Source organism: Lithobates pipiens, unplaced genomic scaffold, assembly GCF_037356315.1.
Source record: "Lithobates pipiens isolate NorthernLeopardFrog02 unplaced genomic scaffold, aLitPip1_a1.2 Scaffold_18, whole genome shotgun sequence".
NCBI lineage: Eukaryota > Metazoa > Chordata > Amphibia > Anura > Ranidae > Lithobates > Lithobates pipiens.
Window position 1 is genome coordinate 74,989,136 of NW_027507758.1, and position 26,040 is coordinate 75,015,175.

Genomic DNA, 26,040 nt, shown 5'->3' on the forward strand with positions numbered 1-26,040 from the left:
CACCCCCCTCCCCCCTGAAAGGTGCCGATTGTGGCGCCGGAGGGGGGAGGGTTCCAATGAGCGGAAGGTCCACTTTAGGGTGGAGCTCCGCTTTAAAGATGAATAGCCAATGGGACCAGCTTCTGATCATGTCACCACAGTGACAGTGGTTAGATCATTGCCAATCTCTCCCACCCCTGGGAACCCCAGAACCGTTGAAAGGGATAGCGGGGTGAAAGTCATATTAAGTTATATAAAAATATACTGTAAGGTAAACTGTACAAATAGAAGGATGGCAGAGCTTTTACTTGCATACCTGTGCTCAGATGTTAGGCTGCCCTTTGGGAGATCACATGATCAGTGCCTGGGCGTTTCTAATGTAACTGTTTGATGGAGTCCTTCATTAATGGAACCACCGGACAAAGTAAAACCTCTGTCTTCTTTCCTCTAATTATTCCTGAAGTTTACTTTTCTTCAGGTTATGGATTGACCTTTAATTATAGTGATTATTTTGGTTTGATGGTGATATACAAGAATTTGCTTGGGAAACAGCACTTTTCAGCACTACTGAATGTGACTGCACTGGTTGATTATTCTTATACTAAAATGTTTGTCCTTGCCTTGCAGCACACGTCCCTGGACGGGTACCCAGAGCCTCTCGTTCCTCCAACAAAGTCAAGCAGCAGACAGAGCCTCCCACGATGCCGTAACTCCATCGCCTCCACCACCGACGAGCAGCCGCATGTCGGAAACTACCGCCTGCTGAAAACCATTGGAAAAGGCAATTTTGCCAAGGTGAAATTGGCCAGACATGTTCTCACTGGGAGAGAGGTGAGTTCAAGGAGCCTGCAACTCCTGGCACTGTAAAAAAAAAAAGAAAGGAAAATCTGGAAAAATTACTAAGCCTTGGTTCACACCAGTGTGGTTTTGAAGTCGCACTACTTCAGCGTGACTTCAAAACAGTGTGATTTCGTAATATCTGATATCTGTGTGACTTCATTTAACAGATGGCAATACAAGTCGCACTGAAATTGCACAGAAATAGTGCAGGGACCTTTTTCAAAGGTGTGAATTGTTCCATTGCCGCAAATGGGCTGCGACTTGTCATGCAACTTTGAACTGATAAGTCACATGACAAGTCGCACTGGTGTGGACCAGGGCTTAAGGATATATATATATATATATATATATATATATAATATATATATATATATTTTTTTTTCTTATATATAAAACCGTATTCCATTTTTTGATGGGACAAAGCACTCATAGTACTTTGTCCCATCTTCGTATATATGCCATTTTACACTAGCTGAGGTATTGGACAGGTTTCCCCCCTTCCTTCTTCCTCCTCATTTCATGGTTGTTTGGGGAGCCCATGGCTGACAAGCATCACCTCCCATCCCACTGCATTCCTCATGGCGGTGCTTGGCTTCTGGGAAATACTTGGAGCTGAAGACAGGTGCTCACTTGCCATCTTCTTACTAGCACCAGTCAGCTGTGTGGCAGCTAGCGTTACAGGGCACCTATGAAGATGGGGCAAAAGACTACATGTACTTTGTGCTGTTGGGATCTAAATTAGGGATGCACCGAATGGGTTTTTTGGTGCCGAAACTGATACCGAAAATGAAAAATACACTAGGCCGAAAACCGAAACCGATACCGACACAGCATCGATACCGAAAATGACTGTTTTTAAAAAATATTTTTATACAGAAGGTGGTCAGAGACTGGGGACATGGTACAGGAGGTGGTCAGAGACTGGGGACATGGTACAGGAGGTGGTCAGAGACTGGGGACATGGTACAGGAGGTGGTCAGAGACTGGGGACATGGTACAGGAGGTGGTCAGAGACTGGGGACATGGTACAGGAGGTGGTCAGAGACTGGGGACATGGTACAGGAGGTGGTCAGAGACTGGGGACATGGTACAGGGGGTGGTCAGAGACTGGGGACATGGTACAGGAGGTGGTCAGAGACTGGCGACATGGTAAAGGAGGTGGTCAGAGACTGGCGACATGGTACAAGAGGTGGTCAGAGACTGGCGGCGTGGTTCAGGAGGTGGTCAGAGACTGCATGCATGGTTCAGGAGGTGGTCAGAGACTGCATGCATGGTTCAGGAGGTGGTCAGAGACTAGGGACATGGTACAGGAGGTGGTCAGAGACTGCTGGCATGGATCAGGAGGTGGTCAGAGACTGGCGACATGGTACAGGAGATGGTCAGAGACTGCATGCATGGTACAGGAGGTGGTCAGAGACTGCATGCATGGTACAGGAGGTGGTCAGAGACTGGCGACATGGTACAGGAGATGGTCAGAGACAGGAGATACGGTACAGGAGATGGTCAGACTGGGGACACGATACAGGAGATGGTCAGACTGGGGACACGGTACAGGAGATGGTCAGAGACCGGGGACACGGTACAGGAGATGGTCAGAGACTGGGGACACGGTACAGGAGATGGTCAGAGACTGGGGACATGGTACAGGAGATGGTCAGAGACTGGGGACGTGGTACAGGAGATGGTCAGAGACTGGGGACATGGTACAGAAGATGGTCAGAGAACGTGGTACAGGAGGCATCCCCCATTGCAGCCAGTGTGCCTGTCCCCCATTGCAGCCAGTGTGCCTGTCCCCCATTGCAGCCAGTGTGCCTGTGCCCCATTTTGCAGCCAGTGTGTCCCATTTTGCAGCCAGTGTGTCCCATTGCAGGCTGTGTGCCATTTTGCAGCCAGCCTGTGCAGGGAAGAGAGCCGCCTCCGTCGCCTGTTTGATCACAGCGCCGGGAACATCACAGCTTTCATTTCAATAGCTGTGTGTTCCCGGCCGTGCGCCGTCACACATAGCCCCCCCCTCTTGTCCGGGCACTTTGATAGACAGATCATCCGTCCAATCCTGCGGATGATCTGTCTATCTAAGTGCCCGGACAAGGGGGAGGGGCTGTGTGTGACGGCGCGCGGCCGGGAACACACAGCTATTGAAATGAAAGCTGTGATGTTCCCGGCGCTGTGATCAAACAGGCGGCGGAGGCGGCTCTCCTGCGCTATGCACCCCCCATGATGGGCGCCACCAGGGGCGGAGCCCCGCCCCCACCCAGGCCACGCCCCATTTTCGGCTCCATTATCGGCCGTTTTTCTCTTTCGGCAAATTGCCGAAAAGGGCATTTTCAGCCGATATGTTTCGGCGGCCGAAATTTCGGTGCATCACTAATCTAAATGCCGCCAGCTTTATTTATTTTTTGTAAACTTTATTTTTATTTTTTTTACAAACTTTTAACAGATAATTTTGCTTGGGTGGCAGAGGGGGGAAAAGGAAACAGACTTTCTCTTTTTTTTATTGAAGGTGCTCTTTAGGCTCCATGCACACTGAAGCTCAAAAAAGCTTTTTCTGGACGCCAGATTGCTGGCAGAAAACACTGGTTGAAAAACTTGCTTTTAACAGCGTTTTGTACTAGCGTTTATGAGCGTTAGCGTTTATGGGCGTTTTCAATAAAAATACACAGAGGACACTCCAAAAATCCCACAGTACATTCCAAACTCCCACAATGCATTGAAAAAATAGAATGCCAAACACTAATTAACGCGCGTTTATGAGCGTTTATAAGCGTTTATCAGCGTTTGCCGTTTTTTGGCGGTGAAAAACGGCACTTTGAACGAGAATTTCTGGCGTTCAGAAAAAAGTCCATAAACTCCACTGCTCATTAAAGCTGAAAAACGTCCATATGTGCATGGACACATAGGCTAACATAGAGTGGAGTTTATGGGCTTTTAAAAAAAACGCTCAAACTCCAATAAACTGCAGTTTATGAGCTCCAGTGTGCATGGAGCCTTAAAGTATCTAGAGCCTGAACTTTTATATATTCGGATTGTGATCTAGTAAGCAATGGTTTAAATAACTCTGTGTGTGTGTGTGTGTGTGTGTGTGTGTGTGTGTGTGTGTGTGTGTGTGTGTGTGTGTGTGTGTGTATAAACAGTGCCTTGCGAAAGTATTCGGCCCCCTTGAACTTTTCAACCTTTTGCCACATTTCAGGCTTCAAACATAAAGATATAAAATTTAAATTTTTTGTGAAGAATCACCAACAAGTGGGACACAATTGTGAAGTGGAACGAAATCTATTGGATATTTTAAACTTTTTTTTAGCAAATAAAAAACTGAAAAGTGGTGCATGCAAAATTATTCGGCCCCTTTACTTTCAGTGCAGCAAACTCACTCCAGAAGTTCAGCGAGGATCTCTGAATGATCCAATGTTGTCCTAAATGACTGATGGTGATAAATAGAATCCACCTGTGTGTAATCAAGTCTCTGTATAAATGCACCTGCTCTGTGATAGTCTCAGGGTTCTGTTGAAAGCGCAGAGAGCATCATGAAGACCAAGGAACACACCAGGCAGGTCCGTAATACTATTGTGGAGAAGTTTAAAGCCGGATTTGGATACAAAAAGATTTCCCAAGCTTTAAACATCCCAAGGAGCACTGTGCAAGCGATCATTTTGAAATGGAAGGAGTATCAGACCACTGCAAATCTACCAAGACCTGGCCATCCCTCTAAACTTTCAGCTCAGACAAGGAGAAGACTGATCAGAGATGCAGCCAAGAGGCCCATGATCACTCTGGATGAACTGCAGAGAACTACAGCTGAGGTGGGAGAGTCTGTCCATAGGACAACAATCAGTCGTACACTGCACAAATCTGGCCTTTATGGAAGAGTGGCAAGAAGAAAGCCATTTCTCAAAGATATCCATAAAAAGTCTTGTCTAAAGTTTGCCACAAGCCACCTGGGAGACACACCAACCATGTGGAAGAAGGTGCTCTGGTCAGATGAAACCAAAATCAAACTTTTTGCCCACAATGCAAAACAATATGTTTGGCGTAAAAGCAACACAGCTCATCACCCTCAACACACCATCCCCACTGTCAAACATGGTGGTGGCAGCATCATGGTTTGGGCCTGCTTTTCTTCAGCAGGGACAGGGAAGATGGTTAAAATTGAGGGGAAGATGGATGCAGCAAAATACAGGACCATTCTGGATGAAAACCTGTTGGAGTCTGCAAAAGACCTGAAACTGGGACGGAGATTTATCTTCCAACAAGACAATGATCCCAAACATACAGCAAAATCTACAAAGGAATGGTTCACAAATAAACGTATCCAGGTGTTAGAATGGCCAAGTCAAAGTCCAGACCTGAAACCAATCGAGAATCTGTGGAAAGAGCTGAAAACTGCTGTTCACAAATGCTCTCCATCCAACCTCACTGAGCTCGAGCTGTTTTGCAAGGAAGAATGGGCAAGAATTTCAGTCTCTCGATGTGCAAAACTGATAGAGACATACCCCAAGCGACTTGCAGCTGTAATCGCAGCAAAAGGTGGCTCTAAAAAGTATTAACGCAAGGGGGCAGAATAATTTTGCACGCCCCACTTTTCTTTTTTTATTAGTTAAAAAAGTTTCAAAAATCCAATAGATTTCGTTCCACTTCACAATTGTGTCCCACTTGTTGGTGATTCTTCACAAAAAATTAAAATTTTATATCTTTATGTTTGAAGCCTGAAATGTGGCAAAAGGTTGAAAAGTTCAAGAGGGCCGAATACTTTCGCAAGGCACTGTATGTATATATATATATATATATATATATATATATATATATATATATATATATATATATATATAATAAAAAATATCATATATATTTTTTTTCTTTTTTAAATGCCTGTGTCCATTTGGGAATGTTTCCCTGTATGCCTGTCCCAAAGACACAACAGGAAATGAGAAGAAATCTTTCTAAATCCTTCCAAAAACATGGGAGAATCTGCATGTATTGCTGAGATGTACTTCATATTTTTTTTGTTTTTTTGCCTAAAATACTTTAAAGGAGTTGTCAAGTCTCAAGGTTTTTCACCTTAATGCATGAATTAAGGTGAAAAACCTCCATGCATTATGCTCTATGCATTAAGGTGAAAAACCTCCATGCATTATGCTCTATGCATTAAGGTGAAAAACCTCCTGTGCTGCAGCTGCCCCCCTTTTTCCTTTCCCTGAACCTGATTGTTCCAGTGACGAGAACGAGCCCAGCAGCTCCAGCCTCTCTGGTCCTCATTGGATAGATTCATAGCAGCAGGAGCCAATGGCTCGTGCTGCTATCAGTGAAATCCAATGATGTAGTGGGCGGGGCTGAGTCCTGCTGTCTGTGCCAATGGATGCAGCAGCAGGACTCGTGAGCACACCCACATGGGTGCCCGCATGGAATGCGGCTCTCCGTGGTGGCTCTGGATGCAGAGGAGCAGCCAGGAGCGCCGCCACGGTACCCCAGAAAAGTGAGATCGGGGCCACTTGGTGCAAAACCCTTACACAGAGAAGGTAAGTATACCATGTTTGTTATTTAAAAAAAAAAACCTTTACAATCACTTTAAAGAGACCCTGTCATTAAACAATAGTTTCAACAACAATCTTCTTATAAGAATATATGTGACTATATCTGAACTTATGTGAAATGTATTTTATACATGTTATTTACCTGTAAATGCCTCCCTAGTGTAGACATCCGAAAGCCCTGAGAATGCTGATGGGTGCCACCATTTTTGATGTGTTGTCAGCATCCCCCGCAGGCTCAGAGCTGTCACTCAAGTAACACATTATAGCATTCCCCTTCACTCTTCTCCTGGCAGATACATAGTATGTAATGCAGGTAGGTGAGGGGGCGGATGAGCTGGGCCAGCACGGAGAGTTAGATGCTTTTACAAGAACAAGGGGCTTTGACATGCAAGGGGGAGAGGTCTGTCCTGGGGAACTCGCTCTCCTGTAGTAGTCACATTTTCTAGCACATTACAAAGGAATAAAACGATTTATGGAAAGCAAACCACTGCAAGTAAGCATTTAAATACTTGATTTTTCTGTGCTTTCACCTGCAAATTAATAATTTGGTGACAGGGACTATTCGGATTAAAGCTGAACTGTATTATGGGGAGGTTTGCAGTCTGTGAAGGAGATAGGACATGGCTTTGATTCAGGACAGGGCACAAAGCCAGCATCCTATTCCTGGGCCATTGTTGTCTGGGTAATACTGTATATTAAGGAGGGTGACTGCACTGTATTGTCTCATTCTGTGTTTGAATTACAGCCTTTTAACAATCTCCCAGTACACAGCAAAGGGAGCTCAGATGATGCTAATGGACTAAACAGCTGTTCACAAATGGACTTCAGTTTGGTTTGACTTGGCCATGTAGAGTAGTGAATTTATTGTACATTGGGCTGCTTTCAATTTGCCTCTGCCATTTTATTAGGATACTGTATAAGGCCGAGTGTACTCAAGACTTCTAACATGATGGAGCATATTTCCTATTATAACTGCCAATATATAGGGAAAATGTACATTTTATCTTTAAAGTGCATTTCCACTTGTGCAGCCAAATTGGGATATTGTCCCAATTCACATAGCATAACTTTAAAAAACTTAAGCTGCATATTTTTTTTTTTTGATGTTCTATTCTGGACCCGACAAGGAAAAATTCTAAGTAGTTTTCTTTGTTTTTGAGGTGCCTGGGAAGCTGTGTTGTCATAGTAACCCCTGTCTGTACTGTGCAGGCAGATCTTCATGAACAATTGTAGCTAGATTTGAACACTGTCCCAACAAAGGGTTAATGTTCTAGAGGCTGGGCTTCTTGCTTTGTATGTTAATGAGGATCAGTCTTCTTACTGGATCACTGACATTGTTCAATAAACCTTACAAGTCCGCTCATGACACCTTTAACTGAGAAACCGCAAAAAGTAAGAGCAATTTAAAGTTTAGGGTCATATAAAAACCAAACCTCCTCCGTGCTGCAGGAGTCAGAAGTGGCTGGCTCAGACTCTCAGCGATTTGCTTCAAAAGTCTCAAAATTGGGACAGGGGCAAGTTTACGTTGGCGTTGCAGACCCTCTTCTTTTACCAACACTCTGTAAGCATCTGGAAACTGAGGGGAACAGTCGCTGGGGTTTTGGGAGAGGAATGTTGTCCCCTTCTATTCTGATATTGGATTCTGCTCAACAGTCCTGGGTCTTTTTTGTTGTTTTTTTTTGTTTTCAAGATGCACCAAATATATTCAATTGGTGAAAGGTCTGGACTACAGGCAGGCCAGTTAAGCCTCTGGACTCTTCTACTATGCTGTTGTCATAGATGCTGTATGCGGTTTGGCACTGTACTGTTGAAATATGCAAGGCCTTCCCTGAAAAAAGATGTTGCTGCTCTAAAACCTGGATATATTTTTCAGCATTGATAGTGCCTTTACAGATGTGCAAGCTGCCCATTCCATGTGCACTAATGCACCCCCCATACCATCAGAAACCCAACCTTTTGAACTGAGCGCTGATAACAAGCTGGAAGGTCCCTCTCCTCTCCTCTTTAGCTTGGATGACACAGCGCCCATGGTTGCCTAAAAGAATGTCAAGTTTCAATTTGCCTGACCACAAAGCAGTTTTCCACTTTGCAGCAGACCATTTTAAATGACCTTTGGCCCAGAGAAGAGGGCGGTGTTTCTGGATTGTGTCCAGAAAGGGCTTCTTCTTTGTATGATAGAGCTTGACCTTACATTTATGGATGGCACGGTAAACTGTGTTCACAGACAGTGATTTTTAATTTTTTTAAGTATTGAGCCCATGCAGTGATACCCATCCCAGAATCATTCCGGTTTTTAATGCAGTGCCGTCTGGGGGCCTGAACATTGTGGGCATCCAATCTTGTGTTTTGGCCTTGTCCCTTGCACACAGATTTCTCCAGATTCTCCAAATCTTTTTGATGATAATATGTACTATAGATGATGCTCTCCCTTAGTACCACTTACTTTTGTCAGTTTTTTTTGCCCTGTCCCAAATTTTTTGCTCACATAGATTTCCTTTCACTGGCAATCGCATAAGTTACTTAGGTGTTTCAATTCCCCCTCCATTACAGTTCTGACAACAGCTCAAAATTCTGGATTTTCAGTCAATTTGGCATTAGATTCACTTGAATATATCTTTAAAACCAGCCTTTTGCAATCATTTTTAGCCAATCGGGGCTCTACTGCAATGACCAGCGCTGTCAAGTAAAGCACAGTCAACAGGATTATAAGATAACTGTAACCCCAGTATCATATGTCACCTTGCTTATCCAATCAAATTAATGGTAATTTTTTGAGATGTGTTGCTGCCATCTATTTTAGTGCCCGCTTTTTTTTTAAATAGTACATTTGCTACTCATTGCATTCTGTTTTTTATGTAGATTTTATGCAGCGTCCCAACATTTTTGGAATTGTGTGTGTGTGTATATGTATGTATATATATATATATATATATATATATATATATATATATATATATATATATATATATATATATATACATATACATATACATAATATAATATTAGAGCTGCATTCTGGCCAAAATTTGAATCACGATTTTTAAGCTTAGAATAAAAAGATCACGATTCCCATGACGCAAAATCTTTCACATTATACAAAAAAGTGGGCTAACTTTACTGGTTAGTTGTTTTTTTTTAATTCATTAAAGTAAATTATTTGAAAGATCGCTGCGCAAATACAGTGTGACATAAAATATTGCAACAACCACTATTTTCTTCTCTAGGGTGTCTACTAAAAAAATATATATAATGTTTGGGGGTTCCAAGTAATTTTATAGCAAAAAAAAATTGATTTTAACTTGAAACCAACAAATGTTAGAAAAAGGTTTAGTGTTTAACCACTTGCTTACTGGGCACTTAAACCCCCCTCAGTCCCAGACCAATTTTCAGCTTTCAGCGCTGATGCACTTTGAGTGACAATTGCGCGGTCATACAACACTGTACCCAAATGAAATTTTTATCATTTTTTTCCCACAAATAGAGCTTTCTTTTGGTGGTATTTAGTTACAGCTCGGAGTTTTATTTTTTGCTAAACAAACAAAAAAAGATGCAAAAAAAAAAAAAAAAAAAAATCATGTTTTAATAGTTTGTTATAAAATTTGCAAACGGGTCATTTTTCTCCTTCATTGAAGTGCGCTGATTAGGCGGCACTGATAGGCTGCATTGGTGGGCACTGATGGGCTGCATTGGTGGGCACTGATGGGCTGCATTGGTGGGCACTGATGGGCTGCATTGGTGGGCACTGATAGGCTGCACTGGTGGGCACTGATAGGCATAGTTAAGGCGGCACTAATAGGCACAGATAAGGCGGCACCGATGGGCACAGATAAGGCGGCACTGATGGGCAAAGATGGGCACAGATAAGATGGCACGGATGGGTGGCACGGATAAGTGGCACGGATGGGTGGCACGGATGGGCACTGATAGGTACCACAGATAGATGGGACTGATGGGCACTGATAGGTGGCACTGATAGGTGGCTCTGATAGGTGGCACTGCTGGGCACTGATGGGCGGCACTGCTGGGCACTGATGGGCGGCACTGCTGGGCACTGATGGGCGGCACTGGGGTGCAGCACCTGAGGCAGATTTTGGGTGGCACTGTGGGTGGCACTGCTGGGTGGCACTGTGGGTGGCACTGTGGGCACTGCTGGGTGGCACTGTGGGCACTGCTGGGTGGCACTGTGGGCACTATGGGCACTGCTGGGTGGCACTGACAGGGGGGCACTTACTTTATTTCAGGATGGCACTGCGGGTGGCAGGTGGGCACTGGCAGGGGGCAGGTGTCCTTTTAAATTGCTGGCCGTGATCGGGACTGATGTCCCGAACACGGCCGCCGGCGATCGGCTTTTTTTTTTTCTCCTCGCGCTGTCAGCGCGAGGAGGAATACTAGCCGATTACCGGCTCCGTTTTATCACATGATCAGCTGTCATTGGCTGACAGCTGATCACGTGATAAGGGGTCGGGATCGACCCCTTACACGGATCGGTGATCAGGCGAGTCTCACGGACTCGCCGATCACAGAGCGCGCCGCGCGCGCCCCTCAGGGGGCGCGCAGGCCGCTCGTAACCGGGACTACGTCAATAGACGTAGTCCCGAAAATGTGGGTCCGCGCTATTGCCGTCATTTTGCAATAGCGCGGATCCCAAGTGGTTAAGTGGTTACACTTTTTTCACTTACACACAAAATCTATTCCATTGACAAATTGTTACAATGCTTATACTAAGGTCTGGTTCACACTGAGGCAGCACGACTTACAGCGCGACTGCCTCAGGCGACCCAGATGCGACCGCTGCGGCAACTTGCAAAACAACTTCTGTATAGAAGTCATTGCAAGTCGCCTCAAGTCGCCCCCAAAGTCGTACAGGAACCTTTTTCTAAGTCGGAGCGACTTGTGTCGCTCCAAATAAAACGGTTCCATTGTACAGAACAGGACGCTACTTGTCAGGCGGCTAAGTCACCTGACAAGTCGTCCTAGTGTGAACCGACCCTTAAGTTCAACTGATAAAGAATGTTTTGATTCTTGGCAGACTACCCAGTTTTCTTCCTTTTCTTTTGAGTGCTGTGGCTTCAGAAGAGCAGAGAGGATTCTTTGCATAGATAGAATTGCGAAACACTTTAGTCAAGATTGCGATAACGATTCTTGATGATAATTGTGCATCTCTAAAATATGTGTGTGTGTGTAATATATATATGTATATATATGTGTGTATATATATATATATATATATATATATATATATATATATATATATATATATATATAAAAATAATATTATGTATATAGTGCGTGTAATAGTTAAAATTTTTTTTTTTTTACTATTTTTATTTTAACAGGTAGCAGTGAAAATAATTGACAAGACACAATTGAATCCTACTAGTCTACAGAAGGTAAGGTGGAAGCACATCTTCAAGTTCGATTTTACCCTAGTGTTGCATTAGAAGAGTACATCAGAATACATCTTTAAATGTGTGTTGAGATTACATGTAATCTACGAACAGATTTTTATTCTCTGCATACCTTATTTTTATCCTGCCTTCTCACAATGCTCATTTTCACTAAGGGCAGATGAATCCATCTTTCTTTACTTCCTACTTTTGCCTGAAAACACTAGGTCTGCCTCCTGATGTGTGTGTGTGTGTGTGTGTGTGACAGTGCACATCATATGAGAGGTGAAGGCACTGGTAATGTAGCCTTCCCAGGATGCAGCTTTGAGGCCCTGGTTACATCACCAGTGCCTCACTAAACCAGGAAGTGGAAAAAACTGTAATTGTAAGTAAAAGCAAAAATGTTTAATCAATGTAAGCTGATTTAATAGGGACATGCAGTGTTGGATTCTGATGTAATTTTTAGTAAAAAGTCCGCAATAAGTTGTTCTTTTGAAAGCCTATATTTTGGTTTGAGTGACAAAATGTGGCGCAACCTATATCCTGCCACCTGGCTCTATACTTGGGATTTTACAGATGCTGGGAATGAGCTGGACCTGCACATTGAATGGCACAGAGAGGAAAAAATAAATTTTAGGAGCCAAGGCAACTTTTTTTTTTATTTTTTTTGGCAACGACTTTTTTTAATTTTTTTTTTTTAATACTATGGCAATTTGTAAAGACACAGGAAAATAAGAGCATTGGTTTTAAAAATGAACTAAATGTCAGTGGGGTGTTTGGTGTTTTTGGAGGGGGTTTGCAGTTTATCATTTGCTGCTCATCAATGCAGTGGCTAACCAGTGGCGATTCAGTCTTATGATTTCAATATAATCATTCTGTTAATTCAATCCATGTTACTAAAATGATTTAATGCTAATTGCAAACAAATGATAAGTTTTTTGTTAACGTTATCGATTTTGACTCTTCCAAGCTGATCAGCCAGATTGCTTCTGATCTTTCAAACAAATATCTGCATGTGTATTGCAGAACTGTTCATAATATAGAGACGGATTCAATTCTTATTTTTTAAATAGCGGACAGGATCAGATGTCGGTGGGTGTCGATGGACACCGCTGCTCCAAAGAGAGCAATGGATGGTCCAGTAGGGTCTGCCTGTCTGTTTTGTCATCTGTGTGAAATGGGCCTGAAGGGCAAACCTGAATATTTATAGTTAATGCTGCATTGCCTGCACCCATCAGAACACATACTGCAGGGTTTCCATTTCAGTTATGGGCTCATGCACATGGAGCTTAAAAACCACACATATGAAAAATGTATTTCAGTGGTGAGAATTAATTAATATTATATTATAAATGATATATTCTGGCCAGTAGAATGCATTCACGCTTAACACCATGTGCGCATAAACGCATGTACTTGGAGGTATTTTTTCTGCCAAGCTCTAGCAGAAAAAAATCCAGCATATTTTGAGCATAAATTCGTACACCCTTGTGCATGAGGCCTTAAAGCGGAGTTCCACTCCTTTTTTTACAGGCTTCTCTCTTCTCAATGCCCCCCTGGAGTACATTCCTAAATGGATATGGATTTTTTTTTTTTTTTGGGGGGGGGGGGGGGGAGGAGGTTTTAAATACTTTATTTTAAGAGATCTGAGTGGCAGTTCAGGTCCCAGCTGCCTAGGCGATGACATCATTGGGAGATTCCCATAGACTCATGGGATATCGGCGTCATGTATCCCTGGAGTCTACGGGAAGTGAGGCTTGCTGCTTTTCCTGACCGCACTTGCCTATCTAGGTTCTCTTTTGACATTGCTATGTCAACATGTAATCAAACTGCACCGCACATTACTGCACAGGAACCAGATCTGGAGGTTCATACTGGTTAGCCAGCTGCACCTAATCCCGAATATATAATTTATTCATAAATGACCTGGTGGATGGGATAAACAGCTCAATCTCTGTATTTGCAGAAGATACTATGCTAAGCAGAGCAAAAATGGGGTGGGCAACTACATGGCAAATGAGGTTCAATATAGAAACATGTAAAATGATGCATATGGGAGGCAAAAATATGAATGCAATCTATACACTGGGGGGAGAACCTCTGGGGGAATCTAGGATAGAAAAGGTCCTGGGGGTCCTAGTAGATGATAGGCTCAGCAATGGCATGCAATTCCAAGCTGCTGAAAGCAAAGCCAACAGAATATTGGCATGCATTAAAAAAGGGGATTAACACCAGAGATAAAATGATAATTCTACAAGACTCTGGTCCGGCCGCACCTAGAGTATGCCATCCAGTTCTGGGCACCAGTCCTCAGGAAGGATGTACTGGAAATGGAGCGAGTACAAAGAAGGGCAACAAAACTAATAAAGGGTCTGTAGGATATTCATTATGAAGAAAGGTTACAAGCACTGAACTTATTGTCTCTGGAGAAGAGACGCGCTTGAGAGGGGATATGATTTCCATGTACAAATATCGTACTGGTGACCCCACAATGGGGATAAAACTTTTCTGTGAAAAGGGAAACTAAAAAGATGTGCGGCCATTCACTAAAATTAGAAGAGGAGCGGTTAACCTTAAACTGCATAGAGGGTTCTTTACCGTAAGAGTGGTAAGAATGTGGAACTCTCTTCCACAGGTGGTGGTTTTCAGCAAGGAGCTTAGATGATTTAAAAAAACTATAGGCACCTAAATGACCACAACATACAGGGATATACAATGTAATACTGACATATAATCACACACATAGGATGGACTTGTGTCTTTTTTCAACCTCACCAACTATGAATGAATAGGCTTCACATGCCCACATCTAAGATGGCCCCTGCCTGCTTCCAAGATCATGGCACTGACCGCTCAGCATCCCCATAAGCAAGTACAGCAGGGAAGGGGTGAGGGGGCGATGGAAGCTGTACAGTGCTCACCTTTAAGGTTAACTGACACTTTAAGCACCAAGGGTGCTCTTATATTAACAAACCTTTGGTTCACATGGATTGAGTGCCTGTCCCCTCCCTCTCCTGTCCTCAAAGCCTCACTATTGGCCCATTTATTGTGTTTGACAGCCTCATTGTCCATCAGTGAGGCTTTGCCAGCAGTCCTAAACTATATTGTCAAAGGTATTGGGACACCGGCCTTACACACACATGAACTTTAATGCCATCCCAGTCTTAGTCCTAAGGGTTCAATATTGAGTTGGCCCACCCTTTGCAGCTATAGCAGCTTCAACTCTTCTGGGAAGGCTGTCCACAAGGTTTAGGAGTGTGTCTATGGGAATGTTTCATCATTCTTCCAGAAGTACATTTGTGAGGTCAGGCACTGATGAGGATGAGAAGACCTGGCTCACAGTCTTTTCTCTATATCATCCCAAAGGTGTTCTATCGGAATGACGTCAGGACTCTGTGCAGGCCAGTCAAGTTCCTCCACCCCAAACTTGCTCATCCATGTCTTTATGGACGTTGCTTTGTGCACTTGTGCACAGTCATGTTTGAACAGGAAGGGGCCATCGCCAAAGTGTTCCCACAAAGATGGGAGCATGAAATTGTCCAAAATGTCTTAGTATGCTGACGCCTTACGCATTCCCTTCATTGGAACCAAGGGGCCAAGCCCAACCCCTGAAAAACAACCCATTCACCAAATGATTTGGACCAGTACACAAAGCAAGGTCCACGAAGGAACTTGACTGACCTACACAGAGTTCTGACCTCAACCTGATAGAACACCTTTAGGATGAATTAGAGCGGAGACTGTGAGCCAGGCCTTCTCATCCAACATCAGTGCCTGACCTCACAAATGCGTTTCTGGAAGAATGGTCAAACATTCCCATAGACACACTCCTAAACCTTGTGGACAGCCTTCCCAGATGAGTTAAAGCTGTTATAGCTGCAAAGGGTGGGCCAACTCAATATTGAACCCTGAGGACTAAGACTGGGGTGCCATTAAAGTTCATGTGTGTGTAATGACAGGTTTCCCAATACTTTTGACAATTAAAGTGCATTTCTCCAGTCCTCTCCCACCCTCATATACAATAACATACTTGTATATAAATATTCATGTCTATAAGTCCTCGGAGCGCTGTGTTACCAGTAACCTGTGCTGTATAATGTCACATCCTTTATGGATCTGCAGCCTTCAGACACAGATCTCCCCTGGCCCCAATGTTATGGCCGGTCTGAGCTCCATGTCTGAGATATGGCTCTTCAGGGTGAAGTGCGTTGGGTGTGGGGGTGGGGGGGACTCGTCAAGCTGTCTAATACATCTCGTTGCTCGATGCATCAGCTCATTAAACAGATCAGATTGAAATGATATTTTCTTCTTTACTATAAATAACTCTGAGCCGCCCACTGAACATTCAGCCGTGTGCAGTATTGATTAGCGGATTGGCAGAGCAGTTAGTAATGCTGAACTTTATATCCCAAGACTGAGCGACCTGCTGCCTTACAGATGTTGGAAAACCAAAAGTCTCAGCATGCTCCCCCCCCCCCCCCCCCCCAATCAACAGCCACATGGTAATTATTCACTGCCAATAATAGACTGCTAGAATACTGCTAATTCTGCTATCTGGATGCTGTTAAATGTAAAACAGCTGTGACCTTGGCATTCTTTTGCAGTTCACCCACCTCTGCCACACTACGTAGCCCGAGGGTGAGCCCACTCTTTAGAACTTGCAGCTTCCTGTTCATTGCGTTTCACTTCTCTTGTCAGATCTCCCAGGTTTTCACTGTTATTTAGGGTCAGTCACCTTGCTTCTTTTTTTTTTTTTTCTCCTCCAAGTGCGTTAAACAACTTTGGCCAATATTGTTATACAGTGTGTTAGTCTGATTGAGAGCGAGAATGCAAGCATAGAGAGCCAGTCAGATTTTTACAGATTAAGTCTTTAAAAATAGAGATTTTCATGTAATTATCCTACCAGTATTTAGAAATACATGTAAATCTAAACTCCAGCTTTATTTTTAATTTCCTGTTTAATGCTCCATCTTGCAGTAATTCCTTCTTGCCTCTAGATGTCCTCAGTCTTCAGTGTTGAATGTCGCCCAGCATCGTTCATACTGGAGGATGAAGGACATGCTGTGAGTGCAGGGTATCATGAACCTGACCCCAGGGGCATTGTCACAACACCAGTGCCCTCGGAGTGCATTGACATGGTTGGTACCAGCCTTCATTGAGGATAGCTCAGTGCAGGAGAAAAGGCAAAAAAAAGTGGACGTTGCATGTTATGTGACCAACCTGAAGACATCTGGTAGAGGGGCTTAAATGGACAAACTGCTAAAGGCTCAACTAATTCATGTATAGGAAATACTTTAACCACCAAAGTATTTGTCACCTGGCAGCACTGGGGTCGTCGGTTCGAATCCCAACCACGGGCCACGGCACTACTGCCTGGAGTTTGGCTGTTCTCCCTGTGCCTATATTGGTTTCCTACGGGTACTCTGGTTTCCTCCCACACACAAGACATGCTGCTAGGTTTATTGTCTCTTGTCTAAATTGGCCCTAGTATGTGTAAGTCTACAATATATACAGTTGTGCTCATAAGTTTAGATACCCTGGCAGCATTTTCACAGTTGAATAATAATAAATTGCGTCAGCCAAACACTAACCATGAGTGAAAGAAAAGTTCAGTGTTATCATTCATATTCTCTGAAAAATGGCCAAGAAATCATAAATTCTGCCAGGGTATGTAAACTTATGAGCACAACTGTATATAAAGTGCTGCGTAAATTGATGGCTCTATGCAAGTACCTGTAATAAAGAAAATAGACACTTTCTAATACAGTTATAACTATGCAGGAATGGTTTTTTTTTTTTTTTTTTTGCCTCAAGCACATTGGACATCAGAAATGTTGCCTTTAAAGGGGTTTGACTTGCCCATGCACACTCTGCTCTGTTCACACCTGGGCTATTGGAATCACGGGCGGAATTGGCATGATTCCAAATCACGGGACTCTTGTGCAATGTCATTGCTTCTTAATGTCACACGATAAATCACCCTGCAATTGCGGCACATCGCAAATCATGATGCTGTCATTTAAAAGAAGCTCCTGCTCTTTTTTGCAGCGCGATTTATCATGGCGAAATCACGGTGCAGTTGGGGTGCCATTAAGAAGTAATGGCATCGCACAAGCATCCCGTGATCTCCCGCAATGTGGAATCGCGGGCAGACTTGCAGCGATTCAGCCAGCTATTCCAATCGCCCAGGTGTAAAGGAAGCCTTAGGCATTTACAAGCATTTAGAGGCAGAAAAACATTACATCACACCGTGGCTTTCAGGAGAGGAATGCCTATATGCATCAAAACGCTCCTAAATGCTAGGCGCTTATAGCGATTGAACATTGATTCATTTCAGTGGCTAGAATAAGTTAATATTCTGGCCAATGGAATCGATGAACACTTGAGCGTGTTTGCAAAACACGACTTTAGTGTTTGCCAGGAGAATATGCATTCAGAAGAGCTTGGCAAACACCCAGTGTGCCATCAGGCTATTTCAAAGTTAAAAAGTTCTGTCATGTGACCATGCATCTCTTCCTCTTGATAGTGAGAGGCAGGACACTGTGCAGACACACAGTGCTTCTTTATTCCTTAGGCTGCATTCACACCTGAGCGTAGTGTTTTCAAGCGTTTTTTGCGGCGTTTTTACCGCGATTTGCGCAATTTTTACAGCGATTTGCGCGTTTTTCCCGCGATTCGCGGCGTTTTTTTACCGCGTTTTGTCGCGAATTTGTGCAGGGCAAAAGGTCACCAATGTTAAAAGAAGAAAAACGCCCAAATCAGCCCGATTCGCGCGACAAAAAAGGGTCCGGAACTTGTTTGAGCTTCAGGTGTAGGGCTTCAGGCGACTTGGAGTGGAGATGTGAACCATCTCCATTGAGAATAATGGATTTTTTCCCCTCCAGCGTTTTGTAGCTTCAGGCGTCAAGCTACAAAACGCTCAGGTGTGAATGGGGTCTTAGTCTGTCCAGCCTGAGGCATATCCTGGCTACAGACTGAACTGAGGTATGTGCAAAAAGCAGGCTGTGATTGGTTGGATGAAGGGGAGGGGGCATGCCAGAGGCAGGCTGTGATTGGTTGAGTGGCTGGGGGGGGGGGGGGGGGTTGTGTCGGAGGCAGGATGTGATGGGGGGGTGCCAGCAGAGGCAGGCCGTGATTGGTTTGGGGGGGGGGGTGTGTGCCAGAGGCAAGCTGTGATTGGTTTGGGGGTGGGCCAGAGGCAGGCTATGATTAGTTTGGGGGGTGGGTCGGAAGCAGGCTGTGATTGGTTGAAGGTTGTGTGCCAGAGGAAGGCTTTTGTTGAGAGGGGAGTTGTGGCTAATCAAAGTCCCCAATGGCAAGCCAAAGAATGAAAACTGACCACGCTTTCACAGATCAGCTTCTGTACTTTTTGTGGTCAGTTTTGAAAAAGGAAGGAAGGTGACTTGCGGGATCAACTATGTACTTCATGTAGAAGAAGTACATGAATATGATAGAGATTTATAAACTACGCATATGTGAACACATACAGAAAAAGACATGTTTAGGGTAACATACACTTTAATCTATCTTGTGATTCACAACATTGTAAAGTCATCAGCATGACACCACTATTTTCCATTGAGCGCTTTGCAGCTTCATGTGTCACGTGCCTGATCACCAGAATGTGAAATTGGCAACCTCCTACAGCTGGTAACCTCATACATACTGTCCACCCGGACCACCTTCTTCCCGCTGTCCAAACATCCCCCTCTAGCTCCCAGTGCCTGAAAACCTTCAACTAGCACTCTGAAGGGCAGAATGGCTTAAAGTGCCCCCCCTTTTTTTTTCTGCTGTGTTGGGTGAGAAGATAATGTAATGGTAGATTGGGTAGGTTCCTTCAAAATACAATTCTACTGAGAAGATAACTGCAGTCAGTTTTTTTTTTTTTGGTTTTGTTACATTAACACAACTCACTGGTGGAACCTATTTAATGTGAGGTTGCTGAATAATCTGTGGCTTGCTCATTAGGTGATATTCAGCATTAGTTTGCAGGAATTATTCCTAAAGCAGAGGCCGGTTGGAAGTCGTCTGATTCATAACGGAGCTGAGAATACGCGGTGCGGCCTTTCACCTTCAGACTTTCTAGAAATTAGAGGGAGAATAGAATCTCTCCATCGTTTATTGTTCATGCCGTGTGTGTCATTCTAATCTCCCCCGGCCTTTCCTTTCATCCTCAGGAGTCTGCTTATTCATCATAGTATCACCATTCGTAAAGCAAATGCAGGTTTAATAAAGCTGAACTTAGGGCAGATATAAAAGGCTCAGTATTCATTAATACATCATTAAATGTAGGTAAGTGTAAATCTCTGGCCTGGTATCCACCTCTTACAGCCCCTGTTCGGCAGAGCTTGAGTGTGAGAGAAAGAAGCAGCATAAGAGACCAATCTGTGTATGTGCTGACTACAAGCATGTTGATAGGAGTAGAAAGCAGAGTGACATAGAAGAGTTCATCACTGTGCTGCTTCTCTTTTCACTGGCCAGTCACTGGCTGGGATGGGTCCAGGATGACCTGGGCTCAGAGGATGTAATTTGAATGATGCTGGCTATCAGACTGAGGACACCTAGCGGCAGAAAAAGTATTTTTGAAGAAATTTCTTGATTAACGGTCAATATTAAAGCAAAATCAAATTTTATTTAACATTTTTAATGGGCTTTTCATTTTTTTTCTCCTGATTGGCTGTAGCTCTTTACACATATAAGCCCAGTCCCAGCTTACAGAAAAAAAAATGTCCTGCGCTGAAGAAATGTTGGAAAAACAAGCTCTGCCTGCAACACTTAAAGCAGAACTACACTGCATCAGAGCTCCACAAACCAAAAACACTATTTATTGTTTTATTATTCAAAACCCCCCCCATACATCTGTGTCTCCATGCTTTATTTTGTTGAGAAATCACTTTGAAAAATACCCTTCTAGCATTTCTTGGGTAAGGGCAGGTGATTTATGTAGCATTCAGTTCCTGGAATCTGTCTGCCCTTAGGTCAGGCATACAAGCGGGGGGGGGGTCTCACGTGGCATCAAAGTTGGACCAAAGTAGTCTCGGCCCTACTTTGAAGTCGCTGCATCTTTAAGTCCCATGGATTTGAATGGTACTCATTGGCAATCATGGGGTACGACTTGTCATGCGACTTTGCAGTCCCAAGTCACAGGACAAGTCGCACATGTGTGAAAGGGGCCTAACGCTAATCTAACAGAACTCTCATCTTGGGACCTATATAGTAATAATAAATTGAGAGCAGGTATGCCTTGGGGGTAGCCTCTTCTGATTTTCAGACCATGTTTCATGTTACCATATTTTGGGTGGAACATGAAACATAGCCAGTTTTTCAGATCCTCCATCCCTCCCTCCTTAGAGGGATGAGGGGTTCCTCCTCCTCCTCCTGCCATGTATAAAATCAGTGTGACCCCCCCCCCCCCCCCCAAAGCAGAAGCAGAAGGTGGAACTCTACTTTAAAATATAAAATGAGAGTCCATTTGTAATTAGAGCATGCGTTGCTGCATATACAGACTGATTTTACTGTTGTGGGTTTAGTAAAACTTTAATGCCTATAGTTCAGGAATAGGTTGTCCAGCAAGCTCCCATGTAGGCATGATGGTCACGTGTTTGTTCATATGGTCGAAGTCTGAAGAACAACTAGTATTTTAGAAAAGGGGGTGACCATCGTTGGCCACACATTTCTCTGGTACACTTTTTGTCTGGTGACGTGCGTCTGGATGTGCTGGGCCACACAAGACGCTGGGCCTGTCCTGCTATTGTTTCTGCATGGACAGCTTTAGATATCAGCAGCGTCATCATGACCACAGTCCCCGGGAGCGCGATTAGAAGCAATCTACAGTCCGCTCAATATCGCTAATGGAACAGAAGCCAGCATTGAATAATTCAGCAGGATAAAGAGCACATCCCTAATTTTATTACCCATTTTTTTTTTTTTGTGTAACCTAAGTGCTGCATATTCTGCTACAGAGGCCTTGAGAAATCAAGATACAAGATGAATGCAATGTAGTAAATGACAATGCAAAGAAAATAGAACGGGCTGTTCCTTTCTGATGGCAATCCAAATGTATTAAATTTGATGTTTTGCCATAAACCTCAGCATAAAAGAAGGCCATGGAGCCCTGTGGTGTCTAAATTGGTGACGTAGACTGACCTATCTGCTGTTTTTTATTTTTTTTACATTTTTGTGGCCTTAAGGCCCCCTCCAACCCCTCCAACCTTGCCTCTTTCTACTTTGGCTGGTGGCCATGGATGATCTGTAGAGACCATGAAGGCCCCCAGTGAATAAAACAATATGGCTGCTGCCATGACTCAAGATATGTGTTGTCTACTACTGTTTAGGTCACGTTTATTTCAGAAGAGAGACAGTGCATGCATGGTAACTTTATAGGTTCATCCACAGTGGATGGCCAGGGCTAAGGCACAAAGTCGAGAAAGTTGAAGCTTCACCAAGAAACTTAAAGCAGGAGTAAACCCACTGATGTTTTTTTTCCTAACCTGCAAGGGAAAAGTCATAATGAGCTAGTATGCACCGTATACTAGCTCATTATGAAATACTTACCTTAGAACGAGGCCCCGACATCTCGCCCAATCCATGCCAAGGGATACCCCTGTCTTCTGGGTGTCACGGCTCCATAGCTGGGAGTGGCGTCTTCCGGATTTTCAGCCGAGAATCCCCTGTGCGCATGCGCCGCTGCAGTCAGCAGCGCATTGGGAGGGGAATATCTCCTAAATCATAGGACCGATTTATTTATTTTTTTCCTACAGGTAAGCCTTATTATAGGCTTGCCTATAGGTTAAACTTATAAAAAAAGACTATACAACCGCTTTAAAGAGGAAGTAAACCCTGATAGGTTTACTTCCTCTTTGTCTCCCTGCAAAGGTAAAGCATAATGGGCTACATCGCATAGTAGCCCATTATGTCTGACACAGGAGCCAGCGACATCACCGCTGTCCCCTGTAGCACGGAGCATCCATCTTCTTCCGGATATCGCTGCTCCGGCCACTCACAGCGCCGGAGTAGTGATGACGTCACTCCTGTACATGCGCACGGGAGCCGCCACTAATGGCATATCGCCGTTAGCAGCGCTAGCTCAGTGCGCCTGCGCTCCGCTGTCTACGGCGCATGCGCCGTAGACAGAGGTGCCTGTCTTTTTGGAAATATCTCCTAAACCGTGTAGGTTTAGGAGATATTTCTTGGACCTACAGGTAAGACTTAATCTAGGCTTACATGTAGGTCAAAGTGGTTTGTAAGGGTTTACAACCACTTTAAAGCAGAACTCCAGGATCGGCAAAAAATCCCCCATTAATACACCCCCTACACAAAACACTAAACAATTATTACATTGGTGAAATTCCTTCCCATTGAAGAGAAAAGTCTAATTTAATTACATTTTTTCAGGAAGTCCCCTCTGTAATTCAAAAAAAATGCAGCATCTATTCTGCCAAGGATGAGCTGTTACAACAGTGATTACATCATATCCTCTCCTCTCTCTACACCAGGGATATGCAATTAGCGGACCTCCAGCTGTTGCAAAACTACAAGTCCCATCATGCCTCTGCCTCTGGATGTCATGCTTGTGGCTGTCGGAGTCCTGCTATGCCTCATGGGACTTGTAGTTCTGTAACAGTTGGAGGTCCGCTAATTGCATATTCCTGCTCTACACTATAATCAAACTACATTTCCCATCATGCTTTGGTAATTGCAATGAATGTAGGAGGGTGCACTAGGCCTTTACATGTTAAATGTGAACAAACCCACTTCAACATAAATTGCAGCCAGCTAGCCATTCTACTCAGTAGCACATGGCAGGATAGGTAGGTTACAGACTGCAGACACATGCCCATAATTATATATTATACACACTGTACTCTGCTGTAATTCAGTATTATTAAAAAATAAATAAAAATCCTCCTCATCCTGTAGCTTTGAGATCTTTCTAACAGCAGTCAGTGTTTGTATGGTGTATAAGCACATCTCTAGCCACAACACAGAAAGAAAGAGTCGGGACATGCTGCTTTACATCAGCATGTGGCACAAGTAAATGTCGGCATGAGGAAAAAACAAAAAAGTGAAGCGCTAACTTACTAATCAATAACACAATAATGGTGGAGCCCTCTAATGGAAATCTCGATAAGCTTCAATATTACCACAATACTGGTCTCTGTGATGAGTAACGTCACATATAATACACATCCAACTGAAAATATGACATAAAAATGACTGCAAACTTTCACAGGGAAAAAAACAAAAGTGTTATACTTACCTGTTCGGTGCAATGGTTTTTCACAAAGAAGCCAGGATCCTCTTCCTTTTGTGTCCTCCACCAGCGCTCCTGGCTCCTCCCCCCTGCCAAGTTCCCCCAATAGCCAGCCTCTTGCTATGAGAGGACTCAAGCAGGCTTGATCCCAAGCTGCGCTCTGTGTGTCTACTCTCACGCAGAGCGCAGCATAACCCCTGTCGTCATTGGCTCACTGGTTGTGATTGCCAGCAACAAGAGCCAATGCCCTCCCGCTGCTGTGTGAGCCAATGAGGGGAGAGAGACCCAGGGGACCTGCTGCTCTAATTCACACCGCTGGGTCGAGACGGGGCTCAGGTATTAGGGAGGTCCCTTGGGGACCCAGAAGGTTTTTTATCCTAATGCATAGAAAGCATTAAAGTGGATCTTCACTCTCCCAGTCAACCTTGATTATTTTTAATCCTCAAGCATTAGGAAATAGATAGGAAAGTGTATCGTATTATTTACTTGTTTTACACTTTTATTTTTTTTTACATTTTGTCAGTTACTTCCTGGTTTCTTGCCTAGCCAAATTTTGCCCTACATCCCAGGAATCTTCACGAGAGAAGGAGGCGTTTTCTCAGCTAAGCACACTCGCCTGCATGCATGCTTGAGCTAAGGGCAGATGGATTCCAGGAAGTAACTGTTATGTGAATAATTTGCCCTTGCTCACGATGGCCATAGCCAGAAATCCTAGAATATGTTTTTCAAAGTGATTACTCCACAAAATAAAGCATGGAGACATGGATGGATGGGAGGGTTGGCTTTGACAATTAAAAATGACTTTGTGTGTTTGGCTTATGGTGCTCAGATACAGTGAAGATCCACTTTAAGGTGGTTGTAAAGGCACACAGTTTTTAACCTTCATGTGTTCTATGCATGAAGGTTAAAAAAAAAACTGTGTGCAGCAGCCCCCCCCCCCCCCCCCCAATACTTACCTGTGCCCTATCTTGATCCAGTAATGTCCAGCAGAGCCTTGCCTCTCCAGGGACTTGCACTCTTGCTTGGCTTTTGGTAGCAGCCTGAGCCATTGGCTCCCACTGCTGTCAATTACAGCCAGTTGGCCAATCAGGAGATGGAGGGGGCGAGGGCCACATGTGAATGGACACACAGACTCCTGCGGGTCGGGAGCACGCCTGCTTGGGTTCCCTCAAAGCAAGCTGCTTGCTATGGGGGCATCCAGCAGGAGGGAGGGGCAATGAGTAGCGGCATGAGACCAAAGGAGAGGTGGACCCGGGCTGCTCTGTGCTAAACCGCTGAATAGAGCAGGTAAGTATAACATGTTTCCATCAGCTGTCGGGTGCTGCCGCCGTCACCATTGTTGGTAAGGGGACCCAGCTGTGCAGCCTTCCGGCTTCGCACTGGGAAGCCTACTGCGCATGTGTGAGGCCCCGCTCCTCTCCCCTACTGGCCCGGGAAGGGGGAGGAGGGAGCCCCGTGGTGATGTCATGGGCCGTGGCCCGGACTCCCAGAAGTGGTAACAGGATACCTGTCCCTCCTTCCCCCCGAAAGGTGCCAATTGTGGCACGGCAAGGGGAGAGGAGACAAACGAGCGGAAGTTCCACTTTTGGATGGAACTCGGCTTTAATATCGCTTTAAGGTATAAATAAAATAAAAAAAGGGGGAGCGTTTGAAACCACTTTCTTTTTTTTTTTTCTCTTTGAAACCATTTTCAGTGCTTCTTGAAGCTTGTTGGAAGCCTGCTAGCAGCTTGCTTAAAGTGGCCATTGTGTTCTGATAGGGGCCCTCTATCAGAGTACATTGATTAGTGGCTGTAGTCACTGATCAAGAAAAATCTTCCACCGCTTCCCTTCAACAAATTGATCAACGTCAGTCAAGCGGGGACGGTCACACAATGATCAAAATCTGAGGGGTCCCCTCTGAACCCGGTCGAATTTCGATCATTTTCTGGCCAGCTTAAAGGTAAATTAAAAACATTTTCAAGAAAGATAGTAGCAGGTCCGCTTGAAAGCAAATCTCCCTATAGGAGCCCAGACCGGAAAAAATAACCTGGCGGCCCCATACCCGTGGGTGAAAG

The 26,040-nt window shown here is 44.2% G+C and overlaps 1 protein-coding gene across 1 annotated transcript in view; it reads left to right on the top strand.

The window, feature by feature from the left end:
• The window catches only part of MARK1 (microtubule affinity regulating kinase 1), a 208,098-nt gene that overhangs the window by 90,104 nt on the left and 91,954 nt on the right, over positions 1-26,040 (top strand). The window contains exons 2-3 of the mRNA XM_077485790.1: positions 607-810; positions 11,681-11,734. Of these exons, the coding sequence (XP_077341916.1) occupies positions 607-810; positions 11,681-11,734 (258 nt within the window). The remainder of the gene's footprint in view (positions 1-606; positions 811-11,680; positions 11,735-26,040) is intronic.